At 31.5% G+C, this 22,862-nt stretch overlaps 1 protein-coding gene across 2 annotated transcripts in view; it reads left to right on the forward strand.

Moving 5' to 3' along the window:
• Positions 1–22,862, forward strand: part of LOC134721388 (Fanconi anemia group A protein homolog) — a 56,933-nt gene that overhangs the window by 25,207 nt on the left and 8,864 nt on the right. The window contains exons 18-32 of one of the 2 annotated variants that reach the window (XM_063584354.1): positions 4,923–4,972; positions 5,708–5,784; positions 6,877–7,005; positions 7,194–7,321; positions 7,947–8,111; positions 8,388–8,584; positions 9,409–9,511; positions 9,928–10,062; positions 10,975–11,048; positions 13,473–13,601; positions 16,567–16,657; positions 16,933–17,069; positions 19,772–19,871; positions 20,524–20,583; positions 21,032–21,109. In XM_063584354.1, coding sequence (XP_063440424.1) covers positions 4,923–4,972; positions 5,708–5,784; positions 6,877–7,005; positions 7,194–7,321; positions 7,947–8,111; positions 8,388–8,584; positions 9,409–9,511; positions 9,928–10,062; positions 10,975–11,048; positions 13,473–13,601; positions 16,567–16,657; positions 16,933–17,069; positions 19,772–19,871; positions 20,524–20,583; positions 21,032–21,109 — 1,653 coding nt within the window. The remainder of the gene's footprint in view (positions 1–4,922; positions 4,973–5,707; positions 5,785–6,876; positions 7,006–7,193; positions 7,322–7,946; positions 8,112–8,387; positions 8,585–9,408; positions 9,512–9,927; positions 10,063–10,974; positions 11,049–13,472; positions 13,602–16,566; positions 16,658–16,932; positions 17,070–19,771; positions 19,872–20,523; positions 20,584–21,031; positions 21,110–22,862) is intronic. The other variant, XM_063584355.1, reaches the window with a different exon arrangement.

The following is a 22,862-nucleotide window of genomic DNA, read 5'->3' on the forward strand; positions in this document are numbered from 1 at the left end:
GCAAGATTGGTGCGATAGTTTATTTTATATTTTTCATAGCCCAGCGGAGCAATAAAAAGCTGAAATTTGCCGTCCAAATTTGCTGTTTTCATCTGACAAAGTTTAGTTTATACATTATTATGCCTATAGAAACTTATTTTTTTGTTTATAAATGCAAAGTGTATTCCTAATCTTATTTCCGTAAGTATATCTAGCTAAATTTCTTTAAAAAATCCGAAAGCAATGAACTTCATGTGCAAGGGAGTCAATAACAACTTTGAGGACATTTTTTTTTAATTATGAAATTTTAAATAGACCTTCAATATAACTAAATCTGTACATTTCTGATGTTTTTGCTAATTATCAATTCAAAATCTGTTGTTTGAATGGGTCAATCTTCTCTCTCTGGTATTAGGGTCGGATCCATGATTTATGTTACGAAAAGGGGGTGGGTGGGGCGAATTTAAAAGATTATTTTGCTTAAATTTCCATATTTGGCGAGAAACACGAGATTAATTTTGAAAATGAAACTCTGTATTTATGTATGCCGACATACGACAAAACTATTTTTATGTCTACCTGTGCGAATTTCAAACGCGCTATTTTACACCAGTAATGAAAACCTTCTATCATTTATGGGTAGACTTTACATAGATAAATTCAGCATATTTGACGTGAAACTGTACTTATGTATCCCGTCATACTTTAAAGCACACCATTATTTTATCTATTATTATTACTTTTACTGTTAAGTCTGTTTTTGTTATATAAACTTTACGTAAGTCTTCATTTGTGTATGCCGTCATACGACAAAATTATTTTTATGTCTACCTGTGCGAATTTCATACGCGCATTTTTAAACCAGTAATGAAACCTTCTATCATTATGGGTAGACTTTACATAGATAAATTCAGCCGTATAAGAAAAGCAAAATGAGAATGTTAAATTAATGTATGCTTTTTTGTGCTTCTTTGTTACATTTGTTGTTTATGTAGAGATATTAAGATGATAACACAATATTGACTGTTGTACCCCTATTTTTGACATTTTTACTCTTTGAGTATGTTTGTTTTGTTCATGCATCGTTGACAATTTAATGGAATTTGATGCGACTGTCATATAAGTGAGAGGTTTAGCTAGCTATAAAACCAGGTTCAATCCACCATTTTCTACATTAGAAAATGCCTGTACCAAGTCAGGAATATGACAGTTGTTACCCATTCGTTTGATGTGTTTGGACTTTTGATTTTGCCTTTTGATTTTTGATTTTCCTTTTTGAATTTTCCTCGGAGTTCGGTATTTTTGTGTTTTTACTTTCTACCTATATTCCAATTGGATATTTCTTTGTGGGTAACCTGCATAGAGAACAAGTTCTATAAAATTTGATGGTAGAAAACAGAAACGGCATAAAGAAGACTATCCATATATCCATATATACATGTACATATAAATAAGTACATCTGAGCCAGTGACAACTCTACAACAGATTTATCCATCAGATCACCATCAATGATGGTGATACATGGCTGTGTACAAAAGTAACATTATGTATATTATACAACTCGTCTAAACATCAACCCAACAATGTAAGATCTGTAAATTTGCTTTCGCAAATGTATATATATATGGATAATTTACCTTTCCATGCATAGAAACAAGAGCCTGAAGTCTGTAAGCATACTACATGTCTGTTACCTTTTTAAAGGTTATGTTTTGAATAGTTTTATAATCATGCATAAAAATAAAGTGTAAATTTTAAAATGTGACCCGGTTTTGTTTTTAAGCCCCATTTGTGGGCATTATGTTTTCTTATTCTGTTCGTCCGTGAGTATGTTCGTCCAATTGTCCTTGTGTCTCGTTTCAGGTTTAAGTTTTCGGTCAAGGTAGTTGAATCTGACATCAGACTCAGACTTTTTTTGAAGTAAATTTTATTGTGTGTATTGTTGTGTGTTTGATTTTTTTCTACTTTGGCTAGAGGTAAAGGGAGAGGGGGTTTGAGATCTCAAAATAACATGTTTAAGCCTGCCGATTTTATGGGCCTGTCCCAATATAGGATTTCCTGGCCATTGTTAGTCTTGCAATTTGGGCATCCATGTACTAAAGACACTTTCTTGTTTTCAATAATTTTGACGAATATATAATGAATATTGTCATGATGATCAAGTCATATGACACTAAGATTAGAGAAGGCGAAAAGTAAACTAGTCACATTCATAAGAACTACAATAAAACAAATAATGTATATCATGTATATATATATATAATGAATATAGAAAAATTTTAAGAATACAGATTTATTCGATATGGTAGCATGTTCCAGTTTTGTAATGCTATAGAATGATACAGTTATAAATATAGATGAAATAGATAATAAAAATAAGATGAATTTCGAAAAGTCAACCCTAACGATCCTCTACATATGTCTAGGGGTTGGGGTGTACTTCAATACTTAAATGATAAGGGGTGCCGTTGTTTTGTCACCTCACCCAGTTTTACATTTTAAAAATATATACCTCTTCATAAATTGTGTAGGAAAAAAAGTTACCTTTTCCCATATTGATTTGGTTTCATGTGGTTTTATGTAAAAGAGTAATATGTAAGTGTCAAAAATAAATTGGTTGATAAAGACACAGCGGGAACACCAAACAAGTTGACAGTCTAAGAAGTTGTGGGATCTTTATTGTCTTTATCATATATATCTGATAGTTTTCTTAACTTTTCACTTACTCAAGCTTAAAAAGGTGTAAATAGAAGTGCCCTTTTCAACCCCAACCCCTTCCTGAAACATAACTACTAATGGAAATACACTGACTTTTGAAAACACCCTTTAATGCATGTGTCTGTATCTATTCATTTAAGATTTCTTAGCGATAAATGTGTCTTGTCTTTATATTATTCTTCTTGTCGCTGATAAGTGAGACCCCGCCCAGCATCAGATGCACAATCTGTATATATCAGCAATACCCGGTGTTTTATTTTGTTTGTTGATGTTTCAATATTGCTTTCCCCCTTAATATTTACCTTGGAGTTTGTTTCTTTTTACAATTTGCATCTTAAATTGCCTTTCTATTGCAATATATTTAAAATTAAATCTTGTAAAATAGAAAACAAATTACGGTTGCCATGGGCACAGATGTGTTGCTAGGGAGAAACAACAGTGAATTTGGCAAAAATGTGCAATTAATTATGTAATATTTAAATAGTGTACAAGTGTAAAGTTCACTATGTACATGCCAAACAGGTTCAATTTCAAATATAGATATATTTAAGCTGTATAATAATCATATTTGATGACTTTAACTCCGCCATTATAGTGGTTGCTAGGCAACAGAATAAACGAGCTAGACCCAAAATTCAATTATTTTCAGAAGGTCTATAGACTAACAACATGACAAATTAAAAGAAATTTGGGGGTGGGGCCAAAAATGGCCCTTATAGCCCCTAGTCCTTTTGACCAAACTTGGCCACAATCACCATTGTGGTATCTAGTTTAAAAATGTGTCTGATGACCCAGCCAACCAACCAAGATAGCCACCATGGCTAAAAATAGAACATAGGGGTAAAATGTAGATTTTGGCTTATAAGTCTGAAACCAAAGCATTTAGAGCAAATCTGGTAAAATTGTTTATCAAGTCAATATCTTTTTGCCCTGAAATTTTCAGATGAATTGGACAACCAGTTGTTGGGTTGCTGCCCCCAATTGAAATTTTGCCGTTTTAGGTTATTATCTTAAAACTATTATAGATAGAGATAAACTGTAAACAGCAATAATGTTCAGCAAAGAAAGATCTACAAATAAGTCAACATGACCAAAATGGTGAGTTGACCCCTAAAGGAGTTATTGCCCTTTATAGACAATTTTTAACAATTTTCATTAATTTCGTAAATTTTTGCAAATTTTTACAAAATAAGTTTCTCTGTTTCTAATGGGCAAAGTTCATTAAGGCCATAGTTATTATATTTTTAGTTTTACGAAATTTTTTGACAAAACCAATGGGTAGGAGGACGAAAAAAAAAAAAAAAACTGCTGCTGCTGATTTTTTTTTTAATACCAACCGTCAATATCAAAATTATTTTTTTTTATTTCACCAGGAGATTTTCTACTAGTGTAACAACTATTTTTTCTTTTCTTGACAAGGTTTAAATTGAAAATCAATGTGCAACAACTTACTAAATCACCAAGAGCATAAATTTAGATTCTTTCATGCAGTTATGAACTAAATTTTTTTTTTTTTTTCATTAAAAACACTGGGTCGGAGGAGAAAAAATAATAAAAATCCATCTTTTTCAATTTTATTTTTTTTCCTATTTGGCAAGAATTAGGGTAGGAGGGTTCGTAAAACTAAAAATAAAAAAACTACGGCCTATAGTTAGAGATAATTGTAAGTAGTAAGAACTTTCAGTAAAGTTAGAACTTCAAACACATCACCATTACCAAAACACAATTTTGTCATGAATCCATCTGTGTCCGCTGTTTAAAATGCACATAGACCAAGGTGAGCGACACAGGCTATTAAGAGACTAGTTTATACTTTGTGGCCAATGTACATCAAACTTGACATGAATGAAACACAGTAAGTTGTCAACTAATTATCCTCAACTTTATGATTCATGAGCACAACATGGTAAACAAGAGGCTTAACATTTATTTGTGTCTTCTTGGCATTTTTCAATATCACAATAACCACAACTCCTGAAAGTGAAAGTGAAAATCGTCATTATTGAACTTGACCGCTATTTGTTAACAGTAACAATATATTGAAATTTGAAAAGCTTTGGCTGAGCGGTTCATGAGTAAATGCGTAAACACTTTTTGACAGTCGCCAACCTTATATCCACAAATTCTTCGGGAAATCCTGTTTAAAATGTGGAATGTTTAAATGTTTTACATACTTTCACACATTTATAATAATAATAATGACTTTCTGTGATTTTTTTTTTAGCTACCAGATATTCCAGATGCCAGGATGATTTTTATAGAAGCTCTCAGGAAGTATGTATACAGCTTGAAAAATTCTTAATTTGATTTGTTTTCAACAAATCAATTTGCTATATATTTTTAATCAGTAAAGCTTATTTTATCAGATATAGAGGTTATCAAAAAGTTTTAGGGGTCTCTAAAGTAAATTGTGAAGTAATGTTGGAATGTATGTGTTTGAAAATAAACCCAATGTTTATTTATTTCAGTGCCCAAGAGACATTTAAAAGAATTTACTGTAAATTTAATCAATAGAATATGATAATGGGATTTTTTTCAATGTATTAAATGTGTAGGATGATAGAGTTATGGAGTATTTATACTTTGCACACTCAGTTCAATAGAAAAAATATCAAAACTCAACAGAAACTATGAAATGTTATGATATTGCTTATTAAAGATTAAAACTTAAGACACACTAAAATTAAACATTTTTTTAAGCAATTTTTTTTTTTAGAAAACTGAATCTACTTTATAAAACAATATATTTGTAGATAATTCATATTAAAAAATATCCCTTATAACTCACTAAAATACTGACTAACGCACATATGCAAGCAAAAAAAAACTTAAAAAGAGTGAAAGCAAACAATTTATATGAACAATAGTCAAACTGATTTATAAGGTTGTTTGTCATTGTAATGCTCAAACAATTTACTGTCTTGTTGTACATTTTGTTTGCAATATTCTATTGAGTTGCATCATTGGTATAGGTTCCTCAACGATAACTTATTTTTCTTTTTTACAAAGAGTAGAGAAAATTCCACCAAATATGTACAAGACCTACGAAATTGATTGTAAGAAGGAAGCAGCAAACTTGTTACAAGGTATAGAGTATTATATATTTTTCAAGATTTTTTCATATTCTTTGTTGGTATCTTATCATATCTTCTTAAATTGCATATATCATTAGATGTTTAGTTAACTAGTTTATTGCAATAGGGATTAAATGCACAGTATTTAAAATGCCAATATTTATAGATTATTGTTGATTATCAAAACGAGATTGATTTTCTTGCTTGAAACAATGTCTGTTTGTCTGTGTCTTGAAAATATTGATTTTATATTTGGTGTATTGTTAAAGTTACATTTGTTTCGATCTGATGATTTTGTGCAGAGTTAAGCTCCATGGACTTAAAAAAATCACTCAATTAATCAGTTTTTCACACTTTTTATGCCCCACCTACAATAGTAGAGGGCAATTATGTTTTCTGGTCTGTCTTCATCTGTTCGTCCGTCCATCTGTCCCCCTTCAGGTCAAGGTAGTTTTTGATCAAGTTGAAGTCACATGAACTTGAAACTTAGTACACATGTTCCCTATAATATGATCTTTCTAATTTCAATGCCAAATTAATGAATTGACCCCAATTTCATGGTCCACTGAACAAAGAAAATGATAGTCCGATGTTCAGGTTAAAGTTTTGGTTAGAGTTTTTGGTCAAGGTAGTTTTTGATCAAGTTGAAGTCACATCAACTTGAAACTTAGTACACATGTTCCCTATGATATGATCTTTCTAATTTTAATTCCAAATTAAAGTTTTGCACCCAATATCATGGTCCACTGAACAGGGAAAATGATAGTACAAGTGGGGCATCCATGTACTATGGACACATTCTTGTTTCCCGATGTTTAAAGATACTGTCTTGATAATTGCTATATAGTTTACACCATGATAAGTTCTAGAACAGGTTAGCATTTTGTTCTAGTGCAATGAATTTTTAAATGGTATGAGACTATGTATTACCATGCAACACTCTTTTGTTATTTATAGGTAAATGTTTTATATCCTGTATTGGCAAACAGATATTGTTCCAAGATTTCTATGGTAAAATGGAAACAAAAATAAATGTTATCCATCTTTACATCAGGCATTTTTAAATATAATTCTAGAATACATTTTATTGAATATTCTGCATAGGTGTTTTTATGGAGATAGATGATGATGAAGATGATGATGTTGAAATGACAATGACAACAATGGAACAGTTTGATCACAGGTTAAATCAGATGATGGATAAAATCATCAATAAACAATGGCAGAAACATTGTAAGTTACATTGTAAAGCAAGGGAAGTAACTTTTTGTATCGTATATTTATTTCTAAATTATTTCTTGAAGGTTTACTTATATTACAATTTTGAACTTTTAATAGAAATAATTATTTTCAGCTCTTTTGATAGGGAGTTGTCTCTTTGACATATTCCTCATTTCCATTCTCAAATTTATTTATTTCAGTGCCAGAAATGATATCTGTACTTAAAGAAAAGATTAATGTACTTCTTACCAATCACGAGGAATCAATTTGTACCAAAAATTTACTGCAAATAAACATGAACACTAAAATAAACCAACTTCAGTTTAAGGTGAGTAAAAATCAGATCAACCTAGATAAAGAAAAGAATGTTGTGCATTTTTTTTTTATCTATATTGAAGAAAATTTGAGACGAGTTTGGTGCTGAAAAAAAATATATCCATTGTTTTCCATTCACAAATTATTGTTTTATTTTTGGGTTCAAAATGCATGCAATAATACAGAAGTTATCTTATAGCAAGATGATTATTTTTATAATTATTAGTAATGATTGCCACGAATTGACTTGACTCTAAATGAAGTAGATTTAATAAATTGGTATTGAAACCTGTTCCTATACTATTTCATCAAAGTTCCAAATTTAATTCTGTGTTTTACAGGCCAAAATTTGGCAGCAAAAGATATGTATTTCAGTGACACTTATTACATCTGTCTTATATAAGTTTTTTTTAGATGCATCAAGCAAAATTATTTATTCATATATAAGAGAAGAAAATGTGGTTTAATTGCCAATGAGACAACTCTTTCCAAGAGACAACTAAAGTCCATTTCAGATTTTGAAGTCACAAGACTTTAAAAATTATGAAGTGACATTAGCAGTACTTTAATATTTAAATATAAATGTTCAGAAATACTAAACTGTTTTTGTTTATAGATTTTTTTCACCCTCTTTATAGATAGTAAATGGTTTACTTAACCTGTTCTGTAAAGTTAGTGAAGCCTGTCTGGTTCTGGATCAGCCAGACCTGTCCTGGGCAGTACAGTTAGTGGATATGTTGGGAGAATTTACAACTCTTCATCACACTTTGTTTGTAGTTATTACCAGACTGGTAACATATCAGGTATATTATATAGAAATATTTTGGCAATTTTCATGTTCATTGCAGAAATTCAACTTTAATAGGTTTAGAAAACATATCAGTGTTGCACTGTCAGTAACCTCAGTCATCTAAAATCCAAAATAAAAAACTAAGGTAGAAAGAAATTCTTAAAGGAGCAAATGCTGGATTTTTTTTGGGATTTGAAGTAATGACACTGAGCCAATTTTTTGTTGAAAACTTTTCAATAGCTCTGACTTATTTCCACCTTTGTTATATAAAATAAGAATCTTCTTTCAGATCAATGAAATGGAATCTCATCACATAGCTGGCCTATCAACACTGCTGACCTTCATGGCAATGAAAAGCCAAATCTTTGGTTTGGTAGAATTTTCACCTTGTACAAGCATTTACTGCAAAGAAAAACAGTATTTTACCCAAAAATTATGGACCTGTCTTCCTCTTCAGACAGCACAGCAGATGATATTTTGTCTAAGGTACAAACACATAAATCATACAATTTCAGTAAACTATCATAAATGTATTGTTTTATTTCATTTAACACAGATGAACCATATTTTGTCACATTATAATTAGATTACCTTAATCTACATACTATGCATGACTAACTGATTAGATTTGAAAGTCCAAATTGAAGCAGGCACATGCTATTGAGGTTTAAATTTTGTGTTAGTAGATAAGTCATGGCCTTTGACTTGTATCTATCTGAAATTGTTTCACTTTGGTGTTCTACCAGTTGCCACTTTCTGGTAATTAACAATAAAGGACCATGAAAACATATATTTACTTCTATATAGAACTAGAATGTTCCAGAAATGAACAATATAATGGCATTTAAGAATGGAATTTAAAGAGGGCATGATCTTGGATGGAAAGGAAGGTCCTTATAAAAAATTGTTTGACGTGCATACATTTTATGCCTGAAAAATGTAATGTGAATAATCAAAGACATAGAGTTATAATAATTCTTCCACAAATGATTCCATATACATTATTGTCTAGATCTAGATGAAAATAAAACACTTACACATACATGTATAAGCAAATTATTCTGGTAAAAAAACCCAAAGAGGAATAACTTGTACAGATAAGTAGTTACATGTATAAGGCAATTCATCAAGAAAAATTAGATAGATATTACATGTACCTCTATTGAAAAATTTTTACATATTTAAAGCAAATACCTCCTATATATTTCTTAACTATAAATACCCCTATGAATGAAACCTTTGATTATTGTGTCAATAGTGATCATCTATAATTATTATCCGATATTAGTTATATTTTATATTTTTTGTAGGTTAGTGTCATCTTATTTATTCTGTGTATTTAATGTTGTGGATAACTCATGTCTATTAGAGGAAGATTACAACAGAATATTCCCACATATTCTAATCCAAAAGGTTTGTAGTAATATTTAAACTTTAGTTTAAAGATATTAAGCAATGATCAATGATGTTTTTAAAAAAGATTGTTTGTATTGTACTATACTGTTTTGTTTTTATGAGTTATAGCCTGTGTATAATCATTTTAGACTTATTTTTTGCATCAAAAGAACCTCTTTAAGCCTTGTTTATTAGTCTCTCACTTTAAGAGAATAGCAATTACATTGTTTGTTTTTCAAACAAAATTATCATCACAATTTTCCAGTACTACTGAACTAAATGACATCACATTTGGTCAGTAGCTTGGCTGCGATGAGTTGCAAGTTTTGAGTGCTTTTCAGATCTGTAAAACACCATCATCTTGTTTTACAATAATTTAATTGAACTATTCTTACCATGACAATGCATACATTCTTATTATGTTTTTCTTTCAGTTTATGTTTCTTTGTGAAAGATTGATACCAGAATTAAAGCAAAGACCACTACAGCAGACGACATCTGGTGAATTACTGACAGCATTGTACATTTATAAATCTAAACAATTTAAAGAGATTAAACACAACATGCAGGTGTGTTATTATAGTAAAGACAATGTTTTAATTATGATGTGTTTAACAAAAGGTGAGGGGAGAAATTTTATTTTGACATTGTCTTGTCTTTTAGTTTAAAAGCAGTCATATTTATGGTGCATAACAAATCAGTAATCTTGTCAATATGAAAACCTGAATTGAACCCACCAATTGTCAAAACGGGCTCTCATAGCGCACTGGATCATATAGGTCTAACTGTAGTTGTTCACCTTGATTTCAATTGGTTTGAACATAAAGATACATAAGAATATATATATCATTCAAGGATGTGTGCTGCTGAATTTTAAAATAATTATAAAGAAAAATTGTTCAATAGAAAATGTATAAAATATCAAAACTACCAAAAAAATATATGTATATATGTGCTTGTTTTTGCTGTAGGACCAAAAAAATTTGTAACCATGTGAAAAATATGCCTGGGTTAGTATGGCAATAATAAGAACTTGCACTCTGATATCTAATACATAAGCTAATGTCTTCAGGACTGATAGGTCTTTAAATTGCAACCTTGTCAGTAACATAGGAGTGATGTTTTGCTTACAAAAGAAAATTCCTAACATTAAGGAAGAGTAAAACCTAAATGAAAACCTCTAAATAAAATTGAAAATGGGAATGGTGAATGTGTCAGAGAGACAACAAGCTGACAAAATATAACAAAGGCCACCAATAGGTCTTCAACACAGAGAGAGTCTACCTCTGACAGAAATCAGATGAAATGTCACTATGATATTAATCCACAAAGCCGCATATTCTTCCTTTTTCCACAGGCTTGTGACAAAACAATTTATGATTATTTGATATCTTACATTAATATATTACTATATACTGTATATAAGCTAGCTGTGCTAACTTTTTATGTTTATTTAATATTTTTAAAATATCTACTTAAAGCTTACTTTTGAAGTCTGGTTGAAAATGGAGTTGGCAGTTTGTCCTAACCAAGATATGTTATCAGATTTTGAAAGGTAAGTTAATCTGTACAGTATTTAAGTGGTTATGGATTTCTTTCATGACTGGGATAGTACTGCAAAAGACCTAACCACAGCACATAAGGAAAAACAAAACAAAAAATTCTATAGCAATCACATTACCGTAAAATGCTTATACTTTGTTTTTTGTCGAGCCTTCGACTTTAGTCGAAAAAGCGAGACTAAGCGATCCTACTTTCCGTCGTCGTCGTCGGCGTCCACAAATATTCACTCTGTGGTTAAAGTTTTTGAAATTTTAATAACTTTCTTAAACTTTACTGGATTTCTACCAAACTTGGACAGAAGCTTGTTTATGATCATAAGATAGTATCCAGAAGTAAATTTTGTAAAAATAAAATTCCACTTTTTCCGTATTTTACTTATAATTGGACTTAGTTTTTTCTGCTGGGAAACATAACATTCACTCTGTGGTTAAAGTTTTTAGAATTTTAATAACTTTGTTAAACTTACCTGGGTTTGTACCAAACTCGAACAGAAACCTGTTTATGATCATAAGATAGTATCCAGAAGTATATTTTGTAAAAATAAAATTCCATTTTTTCCGTATTTTACTTATAAATGGACTTAGTTTTTTTCTGCGGGGAAACATAACATTCACTCTGTGTTAAAGTTTTCAGAATTTTAATAACTTTCTTAAACTATCCTGGGTTTGTACCAAACTTGGACAGAAGCTTGTTTATGATCATAAGATAGTATCCAGAAGTAAATTTTGTAAAAAAAATTAATCCATTTTTTCCATATTTTACTTTTAAATGGACTTAGTTTTTCTGTGGTGAAACATTACATTCACTCTGTGGTTAAAGTTTTTAAAATTTAATTAGCTTTCTTAAAATATCCTGGGTTTGTACCAAACTTTGATAGAAGCTTATTTATGATCATAAGATAGTATCCAGAAGTAAATTTTGTAAAAAGATAACTCCATTTTTTCTATATTTTACTTTTAAATGGACTTAGATTTTCTTCCAGTTAACATTACATACAGTCTGCAGTTAAAGTTTTCAAAATATTTAATAGATTCATTAACTATCCTAGATTTTTACAAAACTTGGACAGAAGCTTCTTACAATCAAAAGATAGTATCAAGAGGAATATTTTTATAGATTTTTTTCCTCATTTTTGTTGAGCCTGGGATTTACAGCAAAAGTAGGTGAGACACTGGGTTCCGCGGAACCCTTACAAATTTTATTGTTTTTCTTTTGAAAATCATTTCAAATGGCTCTTCACCAGGAAGGCAAAATGTGTCCTAAATATCTGTTCATCAATTACTTTGTAGTCCCTATGGGAAAAGCCAAAGAAGACTTAAGGTTTACATTCTGTCTGTCTGTTTGTCAAATCAGTTTTTCACATGCTTGAAGGTATTAATTTGATATTTGATCAATTGGTTCATCATGACCAATTACAGATAAAAAAAAAAATTGAGTTTTGAACCTGTCGGTTGACATTCAGCATAGTGAGGAATCAGTTTTCCACACTTTTTTCGCCATGCTTGACAATATTGATTTAGTTTTTGGTATATAGTTAAACCTTGACTAGTTACAGATCAAGTTTGAATTTTGTTTGGTTCAAAACATTTTGTTTCAGAGTTATGGTTTATGCACAAAAAAAGTTTTCAGGACTTTTTTGTTAATTATTTCCAGTACAATGAATTTTTCATCTATAAGGGATTATTCTTGCCATACCACCAGGTGTCGAATTTAAGCTTTTTAGAGTACTGGCCAGCCGGACCAGTGAACTTAAAATCTTCTGGTCTGGCTCAAAATTTACTGGTCCTGCAAAAATGACATTAATTTGATGACCACTAAAAGATATTTTCTTCAGCTGCTTTCATCTTCTTTATTCCAGTAGAATTTTGTGCTGTTCTGTTTGTTCATGAGCAATTACAAAATCTTACTTAAAATTTGAAGATCCCGTTACAAAAATACATTGCTCATCTAGGTATGTCACTGCAAATTGTTCGCATGTTTTACAATGCATTCATTACATTACAATCAACTTTATTTTTCCCAGGATATTTTATATTTACTTTTCCTTTTGTTGGTTTGAAAAGTTTTCCTTTTGAATGTGGCTTTATTAATTCATTTGTGTTGGCTGGCGTTTTAACTCTATCACATTTTGTGTTGTTGTGTAGTTCGCTCACCTAGCTGAGATATTAATTAAATACTTTTAAAATAGTACCCCCAGTACCCTAAAAATAATTTCTCATGTTTATTTTTTTGTAAACAAACCAAGATAGAGATGCATTCAGTGATTTTAACGAAAATGTCTACTGGTTCGCCGGACCACCAGCTGACAAAATCTACTGGTCCGACACAAATTCTACTGGTCTCGGACCCCTAGACTAGTGCCAATTTCGACCCCTGCATACAACACTTTTAAACATGCTTGTTATTTTTTATTCAGACAGGAATATCTAAATGACTGTATACACAAACATTACATGGTAACAACAAAAGAAGATGGTGGCTGTAACTATGACTACAGATATACCTGTTCCATCATGCTGGAGTCTGTAATCCATTCAGATATGAGGTAAAACTTGCACAGACAAACTTTTTGTCCTTAAGAAGCTGCTTTATATCAAATTATCTGAAATATTGGCTGTAACTATGACTACAGATATACCTGTTCCATCATGCTGGAGTCTGTAATCCATTCAGATATGAGGTAAAACTTGCACAGACAAACTTTTTGTCCTAAAGAAGCTGCTTTACATCAAATTATCTGAAATATTGGTTTATGGGTTTATCATTCTTTGTCCAAAGACACCCCACATAAAAAACTTTGACCAACATCACAGCTCAATTGAATTAGATCATGATGATATTTTCAGTTTTGTGAGTTATGATTCTTATGTTCTTTACAAGAATCTTTTTTTAAACAAAATATGAAATATATAAATCACACTTTTGAGTTCACTCTTCTTGCTTTGGGGTGTTTAATTAAGACATATGACTACAGACAACAGTTGATTGCAGACTAGTTGGTTGTGTCTTAAAGTAATTTTACTGTCTAAATGAAATATATGAGTAAAAATTGAAAATGTGTCTCAAGGCGAATTAAACAGCAATGAATTTAAGCAAGATTATATAGAAGTCTCTGTTTGACTGTTAAAATCATATGAAATGAGTGACCGTTAAAAAACAATGTTATTCCAATTCTTGAACCATTTCATACAAACATCATAAACTTCGTCTTCTGTGCATGATTTTATCATTTTTTTTGCATTAACTTCAGATAATCACCTTTTTTAGCTCACCTGGCCCGAAGGGCCAAGTGAGCTTTTCCCATCACTTTGCGTCCGGCGTCCGTCGTCGTTGTTAACTTTTACAAAAATCTTCTCCTCTGAAACTACTGGGCCAAATTGAACCAAACTTAGCCACAATCATCATTGGGGTATCTAGTTTAAAAAATGTGTGGCGTGACCTGGTCAACCAACCAAGATGGCCGCCACGGCTAAAAATAGAACATAGGGGTAAAATGCAGTTTTTGGCTTATAACTCAAAAACCAAAGCATTTAGAGGAAATCTGACAAGGGGTAAAATTGTTGATCAGGTCAAGATCTATCTGCCCTGAAATTTTCAGATAAATCAGTCAACCCGTTGTTTGGTTGCTGCCCCTGAATTGGTAATTTTGTGGAATTTTTGCTGTTTTTGGTTATTATCTTGAATATTATTATATATAGAGATAAACTGTAAACAGCAATAATGTTAAGCAAAGTAGGATTTACAAATAAGTCAACATGACCGAAATGGTCAGTTGACCCCTTTAGGAGTTATTGCCCTTTATAGTCAATTTTTAACCATTTTTCGTAAATCTTAGTTATCTTTTACAAAAATCTTCTCCTCTGAAACTACTAAGCCAAATTTAACCAAACTTGGACACTATCATCATTGGGGTATCTTGTTTAAAAAATGTGTGGCGTGACCCGGTCAACCAACAAAGATGGCCGCCACGGCTAAAAATAGAACATAGGGGTAAAATGCAGTTTTTGGCTTATAACTCAAAAACCAAAGCATTTAGAGGAAATCTGACAAGGGGTAAAAATGTTTATCAGGTCAAGATCTATCTGTCCTGAAATTTTCAGATGAATCAATCAACCCGTTGTTGGGTTGCTGCCCCTGAATTGATAATTTTGTGGAAATTTTGCTGTTTTTGGTTATTATCTTGAATATTATTATAGATAGAGATAAACTGTAAACAGCAATAATGTTAAGCAAAGTAGGATTTACAAATAAATCAACATGACCGAAATGGTCAGTTGACCCCTTTAGGAGTTATTGCCCTTTATAGTCAATTTTTAACCATTTTTCGTAAATCTTAGTTATCTTTTACAAAAATCTTCTCCTCTGAAACTACTAGGCCAAATTAATCCAAACTTGACAACAATCATCTTTGGGGTATCTTGTTTTAAAAATGTGTCCAGTGACCCGACCATCAAATCAAGATGGCCACCACAGCTAAAATAGAACATAGGGGTAAAAGGCAGTTTTTGGCTTATACCTCAAAAACCAAAGCATTTAGAGCAAATCTGACAGGTAGTAAAACTGTTTGTCAGATCATGATCTATCTGCCCTTTAATTTTCAGATGAATCTGACAACCCATTGTTGGGTTGCTGCCCCTGAATTGGTAATTTTAGGGAAATTTTGCTGTTTTTGGTTATTATCTTGAATATTATTATAGATACAGATAAACTGTAAACAGCAATTATGTTCAGCAAAGTAAGATTTACAAATAAGTCAACATGACCGAAATGGTCAATTGAGCCCCTAAGGAGTTATTGTCCTTTATAGTCAATTTTTAACAATTTTCATAAAATTTGTAAATTTTTATTAACATTTTCCACTGAAACTACTGGGCCAAGTTCATTATAGATAGAGATAAATGTAAGCAGCAAGACTGTTTAGTAAAGTTAGATTTACAAACACATCACCATCACCAAAACACAATTTTGTCATGAATCCATCTGCTTCCTTTGTTTGATATTCACATAGACCAAGGTGAGCGACACAGGCTCTTTGGAGCCTCTAGTTTTTCAATCAGTCAGTGTTGTTGTGAAAATATGGCAGGTAATTAAAGCTCATGTTTCAAAGCAGAAGTTTAATGATTGTCACCTGTTTGTCAACAATCAATAAAATACCATGGATATTGAGCAAGTGTTTAACATGTACAATCAGATAATAGTTTATTTTAAGGACATCCATGCGTATTGGGATCACCAGATTTTTACGTAATGGGTCACACTGAGGTCACTTTGCATACAGAAAATATGTCAGGGAATTGCTTCCTGGAAGCAAGCATTAAAGTAAAGTAAACTTCTTCTTAATATGAACAAATTAAAGAAGTATCTTCAGAAAAAAAGTATATGTACATAGGTTTTATAATGAAAACTATCCAAGTAATAAAAAACATATGCATTATTTTCTTTTAATTAGTTTTCTTATGACTTTAAAGTTTTTATTTGTTTCAAAAGTTTTTATTTAAATTTATTTTCAGGTCCCACAATAACAATGACATGTACTGTCCTTTATGTTTAAAAAGATGTAAGATGACAAACAGTAAAGTGATCATTATACAGTATCTTCAGGTATTGACTAGTTTAGATTTATATTTATAAAGTGATGATCCAGAGATATGTTATGTATAAGGTTTAGTTCATTATATTCTTTTAGTTAACTAAACAATTGTGAGAAACAACCTCATGATTGATTTTGGTAGTGAACATTTACCATCCAAAAGTTATGCTGCTGGTTAGGGTATTTTGTGATCACAAGATATCCAAATTCAAATTATTTGTCTTCTTATGACTGCTGTGATTTGTCTCAATTAGTAAAAATTCATTTCATGCATTGTGTTTTGTAGGAATTAAGTTGGTTTTTACCATCATCTATATATTCAGCTGATGATAGTAGACCTTGGTTAATGTCTCACCTGCAATCATTATCTAAGAACTACAGTACTTCCTGGAGTTTAGAGGCTGTTATTAAAACATTTTTCAGGTAAATGCCTCAAATATGTATTAGCATAGCACATACCTGCCAACTTTTGAAAGTGCCCATGAGGGTTTTAGTGCCCGACAACAATTTCAAAGGTTACAATACTTTGCAACGACTATTATGCATTTGCTGTTTTGTGGTCTAGAAAAAGTGTCATATTTGTAAGATGAGCTTACATGCCTTTTTCTTAAGTTTATTTGTATGATTCTAGTTATTATATATCAGTAGAAAAGATGAACATGTGGCTGCAAAACCAGGAATTAATTTCATGTGTAAGGATATTAAATAACTGTTGACTTTTCCAATTTAAAATTATGCACAAAGAAGGACCTTTATCAAGTTGGGAACAACACCTAGGGGTAACCCCTGAATGTAAGCTAGGACATTAAAACCCTCTGTTTAAGTAAAAATGAGCACATATTCATATTATTTGAAGAAACTTTTCCCAAAGAACTATACATCTTATATCCCCATCTTATGATCTATCTGATATTATATGGTCAACACATGTCCAAGAATTTTGATATGTTCTTGTCCTTATATCTTCTTTATTTTTCAAAATAATTGGACCCTTCATTTAGAAAAGTTGTTCTAAATATAATGTCAGAATTTCCCATTTTTAAGTTTAAAAGTCTACCTTTAATGATTTTTCTATTTTATTTTTTACAAGAGTAAAATGACCCCTTGACTAAGGGAAGTCCCTCATTTCAGAGATTCCTCATGTTGGGCGTTTTGTTTTGTCCATGTGAAAAATAAAGAATAGTACATTGTACTTTAAATAATTTGGTAATTTAATTGAATACATAAATTTATAACATTTGTTACAGCAAGTGTAATATCAATAAATTAGTGAATAAACTGCTATTTATTATCTTTATGGTAGTACTGCATCATTGAAGTTTTTTTTTTTTTTTTAATTCTTATTCTGTGTTAAGAACCTCCTTGCAGGTGAAAAACCATTTGCCATGTTCACAATTTTAACAATCAGAGGAATACAACACAAGTTCAAAATCTAGGATGTTAAAATATTCTTGAGAGAAAACTTTTTTGATAGACTAATTAATTTAATCATGAGAAACATAGAATTTGATCGGCTGAACACAATTGTATTTAATTGGACACTGTTCAAAATCGGGAACAATCATATTTTTCATGTAGGTTATACAAAATCATGTTTTAGAGGGAATTTCACAATCATGATTGTGCAATAGTGATAAGAGGTCAAAATTGTGTAGTACACGCCTTTAACATGAACGTTGGCAGGTATGCATAGCATGCAACATGAAAAGTAGTCCTTATGACTTCTTATACGTTCAGGTATTTCACATCCAATTTTTTCACCTATGTATTCACCTCAGAAACTAACAAAACCTTTGAATAGACTTATTAAGAAGGGATATAATTACAATACTGTTGTTAAGTCATTAAAGATTGCATATTTTGGCGTTAATATTGAGTCACTGATAAGGTCTTTGCATGGGAACTAAACACATTTATTCTAAAAACAGTTGTTGGCATGAAACGGGTTATGTTCTTCTCATATATGTTATGATGGTATAATACTAAACCCCTAACGGGAAGGATTGTGCCTGATCTTCAAATGATGAAATCATAATCTTTCAGTCAGTTAAATTGAAGTCTGGAGCTGGCATGTCAGTTAACTGCTAGTAGTCTGTTGTTATTTATGTATTATTGTCATTTTGTTTATTTTCTTTGGTTACATCTTCTGACATCAAACTCGGACTTCTCTTGAACTGAATTTTAATGTGCGTGTTGTTATGCGTTTACTTTTCTACATTGGTTAGAGGTATAGGGGGAGGGTTGAGATCTCACAAACATGTTTGACCCCGCAGCATTTTTGCGCCTGTCCCAAGTCAGGAGCCTCTGGCCTTTGTTAGTCTTGTATTATTTTAATTTTAGTTTCTTGTGTACAATTTGGAAATTAGTATGACGTTCATTATCACTGAACTAGTATATATTTGTTTAGGGGCCAGCTGAAGGACGCCTCCAGGTGCGGGAATTTCTCGCTACATTGAAGACCTGTAGGTGACCTTCTGCTGTTGTTTTTTATTTGGTCGGGTTGTTGTCTCTTTGACACATTCCCCATTTCCATTCTCAATTTTACTTATTAAAGGGTATGAATTTGAAAAGTTTCAAAACTATTTTCTTAAAATGCAATTTTAGAGCAAAGGTAAATACATTTATTCCATTGTCCTTATCATGAAGTTGATTCATGGTTATGGTGACGCTTTCCAAACAAAACTAAAATTGTGGAAACTTCAAGTATGCAAGCTTGTTGATTGAATACCATTGCAAGATGGAAAGATCAATGCCTATTGAAGTTTTATGTCTATTGAGTATTTTAAACTTGTTAAGCTTATTAAAAGAACGTTTGTGTCTAAATAAAACTGGTAATGTCCTTTGTACTTATTTTTAATGGTGAGATCTTTTTCAAAGGAAAATGTAAGTTTGCATGTATTGCTTAAGTACACTTCAAGTAATACATTTCACACTAATCCTCAGTCTGTTGTTGTTGGGCAATGGATTTAATTAATAACTAAGATAAAAACCATTGATTAAAAAATAATATCCATATATCATTAATCGTGTACATTATGTATCAATTATGGTTACTAAACTGCCTAAAAAATATGTTAAAAAAAGTAATAAAAACATGTCAACTATATGTATGTTCTTCTTTAAAGGACAGTTTGTTGTCTTCCAAGACATCTTTTTTACTCTGACAGTATAACAGATCTGATGATTAATGAAGATTTAATTCTTTCAACAATAAATGGTGAAATGGTGAGTTTACTGTGGTGTCTTAGCTACATTATGCAGATTATGAAATCATAGTGAAATCATAGCAATAGATGAGTATTATTTTTATTTCCACTATGTGCTTTGTAGTGGCAGAAACCAATTTTACCTAATTCCATCACAAAGTAACTTATTTGCACTTGAATAAGACAAATGGGCTCCTCCATGTAAGTCACTAAACATATTTTTATGCCCCACCTACAATAGTAGAGGGGCATTATGTTTTCTGGTCTGTGCCTTCATTCGTTCGTTCGTCCGTTCCTTCGTCCCGCTCCAGGTTAAAGTTTTTGGTCAAGGTAGTTTTTGATGAAGTTGAAGACCTAACAACTTGAAACTTAGTACACATGTTCCATATGGTATGATCTTTTTAATTTTAATGCCAATTTAGATTTTCTACCCAATTTCACGGTCCATTGAACATGGAAAATGATAGTGCGAGTGGGGCATCCGTGTACTTAGGACACATTCTTGTTTGCACTCAAATATAAATTTATGCAAATTTTTTTTTAAATCTGTGACATAACCCATTTTCTGTACAGTGACCTTTAGCTATTGACAACACATTATATCAAGTTCTATACAACTCTGGGTTTACAAGGACAACTAAATATCTTGACAACAACATTTATTTTTTTAGAGAGAAGGTCTAGAAGATGGCTGTGTTTTTCCTAGTAATGTGTTTTCATATCTTGTGCAGGTATAAATTTTGTCTATGTTTTAGTTTACATAATTTACATGGATAAGAACACCATTATGAGTTATTACAAGCAACTCTGCGCCCATTATTGTCTGATCATGAGTTTAAAAAAGACTGGAAAATTCTAACCATTTCATATTTTCATTTTCTCATTGTAAAATATTGAAATAAACTATAATGAATGTTTTAAAGAACTGAGACCTTTACAATTTAAGATAGTTTGTCTAAATTTAGTATTAAACAACATTGTTTAAGTTGGTAAACTAAAAATGTAAGAAGAATATGGCAAGGAAAGTTGGGAATGATCTTTCTTAACACAATTTACCATTATATTTATGTATATAGTAGCAAAACTGACATTTATGTACTCCCGTTCCAATATGCATTTAAGTTAATAAAAAGCTGACAGACTAAATTTTATAGTTTGATTGTGTAATGTCTTTTTCAGGGCATGATCCAGGTTAAGCAGGCTATTGATATTGATAAAATATTTACTGCTTGTCCCATTATGTTGACATCTTTGTTGGTAAGTAATGCCAAACTAGAAACTATTTGTAAGCTTTCGTCATGTCTTAAAGAAAACGTGATAATGATTTTCGTGTATAAGATTGTCATCTTATGAACATTCAATAAGGGTTTCATAGCATTTATCACTAATTATAGAAAAAAACAAGAAAAATAGTTGAAATATATAGTTGAGGATATATGATGGTATGATAGCCAATGAGACAAGCAGGGGCGTAGCTAGGTATTCAGCCAACTGTAGGCACCGATCGGCAGGGGGTCTGGGGGCCGCTCAAGGCCCCCAGTAGGTCCAGGGCAAAGCCCTGTTAGGGGGTTCAGGGGGGCGAATTCCGCGAAGCCCCCCGACGGAAAACGGTTTTCAGCATTTTAGCTGCATAATTTTATGTACAAAATATTAAATTTACTGGTTATTTATTCATGATAATTATAATATAGATGGTGAAAATTTCGAAGAATTATGAATAAGTCACCATAACATCTGACTAGTGAATTAGATAATGCAGTACAATCGGAAATATGAAAGAAAAAAAATACAATATGCACTGCCCAGCGTATATCAGCGTATCATTTTACAGTGAGTACAACCTGTTTGGTATTTTCATATCTATTCCGTTCTGATTGATATATACGTATAACTTAATTAATAGTAAATATTGTGACGATCCTTCATTAAAAAAAAATAGGCACCCACGAAAACATTGCTATATAATAGAACTATCCTTATGGCTAGACAAAAAAACATCAATCTTTTTTTTATTTTTAAATCTTCAACCTGGCCACACAAACACATACACACAGTTCTGTTATGTTCATACTATCGTAACAAAATTCACTAAGAAATTCGTATTTCTTTATATCCTAAACTGTAAAATCCCTAATTGCTTAGGAACTTGGACAAACAAAAACATATTTACCGTTTAACTACTTACAATAAATACAACAGGGAACTAGGTCCTGTGATAGGTGTCGTACAGGACGAAGGTCTGGAAATTTGAAAATGCCATGCATTGTAAAATGAGGGATTATTAGATAGGAGCAGAAATTTTTCCTTTCAGTAGACCAACTAGGAACTACCCAAAGAGTGGCATTCTCTCTACAACTAGGCATCGGATGTAATGTCCCCATTCTGACCTGACGTGACTGCGTATTTATACATCCTGCACAGCCAAACGGGACAACCAACATTGGCAAGTCGGGGAAGGCAAAGTTGAAAGCTGGTTGAAAACTAACAACAACTAATTAAAATAAAAATAAAAAACTCATTTGTCACTAAGTTGAGGTTCATTCAAATTTTTGTTGATAGAAGTGAAATGATCTAAATCAACTAAAGTTCTAGTTTATAGATTCTATATAAGGTAAAATCATAATAACATTCATTTCTATCCAATATTTCATTCACTAAGAACGAGAGACTAGTGTGCACATGACATTCGATAACCAAAGTTTTGACAACTCACTGGAGTTCATTTACAGATAACGCTATTCATTATTTTTTCAAATAAAAAAAAAATATTTGTAAAAAATTATGTGTAGGCACGTGCCTATAGTGCCTAACGGCAGCTACGCCCCTGACAAGTATCCAAAAGAGTTCAAATGAAGTGGTTGTATGTATTTAGAGGCCTCTGTAGTCTTCAACTATGCAAAAAAAAAGCCATACCATTTAAAAGGCATAACATGAATAATGTGAAACAAGAAAACAAGAAAACAAACAGCCAGAAGAAAAGATGCATCTTTGTTGTTAAGAAAGTGATATA

Source organism: Mytilus trossulus, chromosome 6 (assembly GCF_036588685.1).
Source record: "Mytilus trossulus isolate FHL-02 chromosome 6, PNRI_Mtr1.1.1.hap1, whole genome shotgun sequence".
Classification (NCBI taxonomy): Eukaryota; Metazoa; Mollusca; class Bivalvia; order Mytilida; family Mytilidae; genus Mytilus; species Mytilus trossulus.